Source organism: Alosa pseudoharengus, unplaced genomic scaffold (genome assembly GCF_046254945.1).
Source record: "Alosa pseudoharengus isolate Yale_2024_CS ecotype anadromous, Long Island Sound unplaced genomic scaffold, YU_APseudo_1.1 YU_APseudo_1.1_scf_24, whole genome shotgun sequence".
Classification (NCBI taxonomy): Eukaryota; Metazoa; Chordata; class Actinopteri; order Clupeiformes; family Clupeidae; genus Alosa; species Alosa pseudoharengus.
This window is the reverse complement of record NW_027468689.1, coordinates 9,077,353-9,080,226: the sequence shown is the minus strand read 5'-3', so window position 1 is coordinate 9,080,226 and position 2,874 is coordinate 9,077,353. Positions and strand designations below refer to the sequence as shown.

General features: G+C 39.7%; 1 protein-coding gene across 1 annotated transcript in view; it reads left to right on the top strand.

Annotated features, from left to right (window-relative positions):
* The first annotated feature begins 1,662 nt into the window (after positions 1-1,662).
* Positions 1,663-2,874, top strand: part of stab2 (stabilin 2) — a 42,017-nt gene continuing 40,805 nt past the window's right edge. The window contains exon 1 of the mRNA XM_076303061.1: positions 1,663-1,825. Coding sequence (XP_076159176.1) covers positions 1,748-1,825 — 78 coding nt within the window. The 5' untranslated portion in view covers positions 1,663-1,747. The remainder of the gene's footprint in view (positions 1,826-2,874) is intronic.

The following is a 2,874-nucleotide window of genomic DNA, read 5'->3' as shown; positions in this document are numbered from 1 at the left end:
TAGGCTGCAGTCATCTTTAAACTCCACACCACAAACACTACATAACTAGAACTACAGCTCTATTCAATGTCTGACTAATCAGAATAGCACAAATACCCAAATACGTATTAATGTACTAAAAACAAACACACACTTGTACATTTGTTAACCACACTTACAGCCAAAAGGATATTTACTCCTATGAAGACACCTTTGAAACATTTGTTGATCATAACTAGACTCCGGAAAACCAAAAAGGAAGTGTCCAACAGCTCACCAATGTGTATATAACAGCATAACAACTTTGTCTTACAGGTTGAACAAGTTTCTTAAGTCCTAGTGAGTCAGTACTTAAAACATGTAAATACACTCCTTTACTACGCAGGACAAACCACATATTTAGAGGAGGAATTCCTTTAAAAAAATTGTGTTGCGTTTGAACTAAAAGTCTTATTATATATATTTGTGTTGATCTTAAAACTTTTGACCTTCATCTATATCTTTTAGTGAAGTAAATATACATTTTCTTTACTTATTTGTCCTTAAACCACAGTCATATTTCCATTTAAACACATATTTGTGTTACACATCACATTTTATATACAGTATCTAGAAGGCCGGTTTCACATTATGACGTGTTCACAGGTTGCGCCATTGTACATTTTTACCTTTCTACCTCAGAAGTGGTGTAAACAAAGGTAGGGCTGGTTTTTTTAACTCCGTAATAGCTGGTATGGATATTCATGCCAAGTGTCTAGCCAAATATTATGTCATTATTGATTATATTTAACCAGTTATTTCAGGCACTGTGTGAATAAAGATTGTAAGTTGTCTCAGAAAGCCTCATAAAAACAGACTAAAAGTATAACATAACACACATTTTCATGCTGTTGTAAGGACCAATATTAAGACTTTTATTGTGGTGCCATTTCTCATTCAAAATCATGATTAGGTGTGTAGTTTTATTTATGTATAATATTTAGTATATATTTATGTCAGATATATTTGAACTTGTTTCAGGAGAAACTCATAAGGGCTCACTATTGTACTCCAGTGACAACAACTCTCTTCTTGGAAAGTTCTGGATGTGAAAGCCATGACAGGACAAAATTCAGTAGGAAGTGTGTGTGAGTCTGTGTGCATGTGTGTGTGTGCATGTGTGTGTATGTGTGTGTGTGTGGGTGTGTGTGTGTGGAGGAGGAGGGGGGACAGTGCGCATCCCGGCTTATTTACAGCCCAGGAAATCCTTCTATTCTCTTTGCTATGTCCCCATTACCCCTACAACATAAAAACTGGACACACACACACACACATGTTATGTGACCAACTTTCATCTGTCTACATCAGCAAGGGACTTCAAACTTCCCAACACCACCACCCACCCCCACTGCCCCCTTCTCCCGACCCCCAACCCATGATCCACTGGGCGCACGCAGGCCCCTTTCCTTTCCTTTCCTTTCGTTTTTTTGCTGAGAATGCCAGCATTACGGGACTGGCGCTCTCCCTCTGGTCATCCCAGTAACAGGAAGATGGGGAGGAAGAAGGAGGGCTGCCAGACCAGGGTGGCAGTGGTGGTGGTGGTGGGGTTGGTGGTGGGCTGTTGAAAAGGCCGGAAGGGGCCAGGAAGTCACAGTCCAGTGACAGGCCTTAGAAAGAGAGAGAAGAGAGGAGAGCCCCAGAGGTGAGGGAACAGAGCTGGACAGAGAGGGTGACTGAGACCTGGGCCTGGAGGAGTGCGCTGTGCGAGTGAAAGCGGGCCGCCATTAGGATGGGTGATTTCTGTGGACTTCTCCAACTCACTGTGCTGCTTTTGACTGTGATTTTTTCAGTGGCTGCTGCTGTCAAGGTAAGTGACACACAGATGCAAGCTGACACACACATACAAACTATATTGTATACACATGGTTTCATGTAGTGCAAAACCATGCATCTTCTTGACACCTGTGACACGATTGATTGCTCATGCTAGTAGCTTATGGTACAGCAAAGATCTGTAAACTGGAGAACATCTGGAAGTCTTTTATTATTCTGCTATTTTGTCCACTAGTATAAAGTTTGAAAGTTTTTTGCCTATGGTTCTATGGTTCAGCTTATGAGGTCAAAGTCACTTGAGGTGGTTGTTCTGTCTGATACTAGGTGTCCCCTTGAGAATACAATCTACTGCTAAGTGCTAAATCTTTAAGCCTTATACCAAGTTTCTGTTGTATGTGTATATTCTGATAGAAAATGTCAGAGTGTTCAGTATTCATGCTTGGAACAGGAAGTATATTAGCATAGTGGATTATATTAGCTTACTTAGCTTATCTTAACTGAAAGAGGCCTCATCTCACATACATTATTCAATCACCTCACACCTTTATGTTCATTAATATTAAGAGAAGAAATGGGGTATACAACAGTCTATTTGGGAATTAGTTCACAATCACCTCACATTTTTCTAAACAATTTGAGTGTGCTCAAACAAAATGTCAGTATACTTTGTTTTGTATTTTTATAAACTCTGCCATCGTTTCTTTGCCTCTTTATCATTATAAGCCATAGACCTAACGTTCAACATCTTTCAAACATGGTCTGCTTTAAAATGGGATCTCTAGCCCATTCATTTAGAAGGTCATACCTTTTTACTTCCTGTCATGTGCTTCAATCAATCAGATAGATGTTGTGAGGAACTGCTGAAGTGTTAACGACTGTGATAAGATGTGTGTGTGGAATATGGTTGATGGGAGTTACTATCACATAAATGATGTAGGCCTACCTGTTTTTGTGAGTGACCATGGCACTGAGTGCCACACTTGTAAGTAGCCTATGGTAAGTTTAGATGGCCTTTGAATTTGTAAATTCACCCACAGTGATGGTGACATTTAAGTTTTATTCCATTCTTCATTTTATTTCACT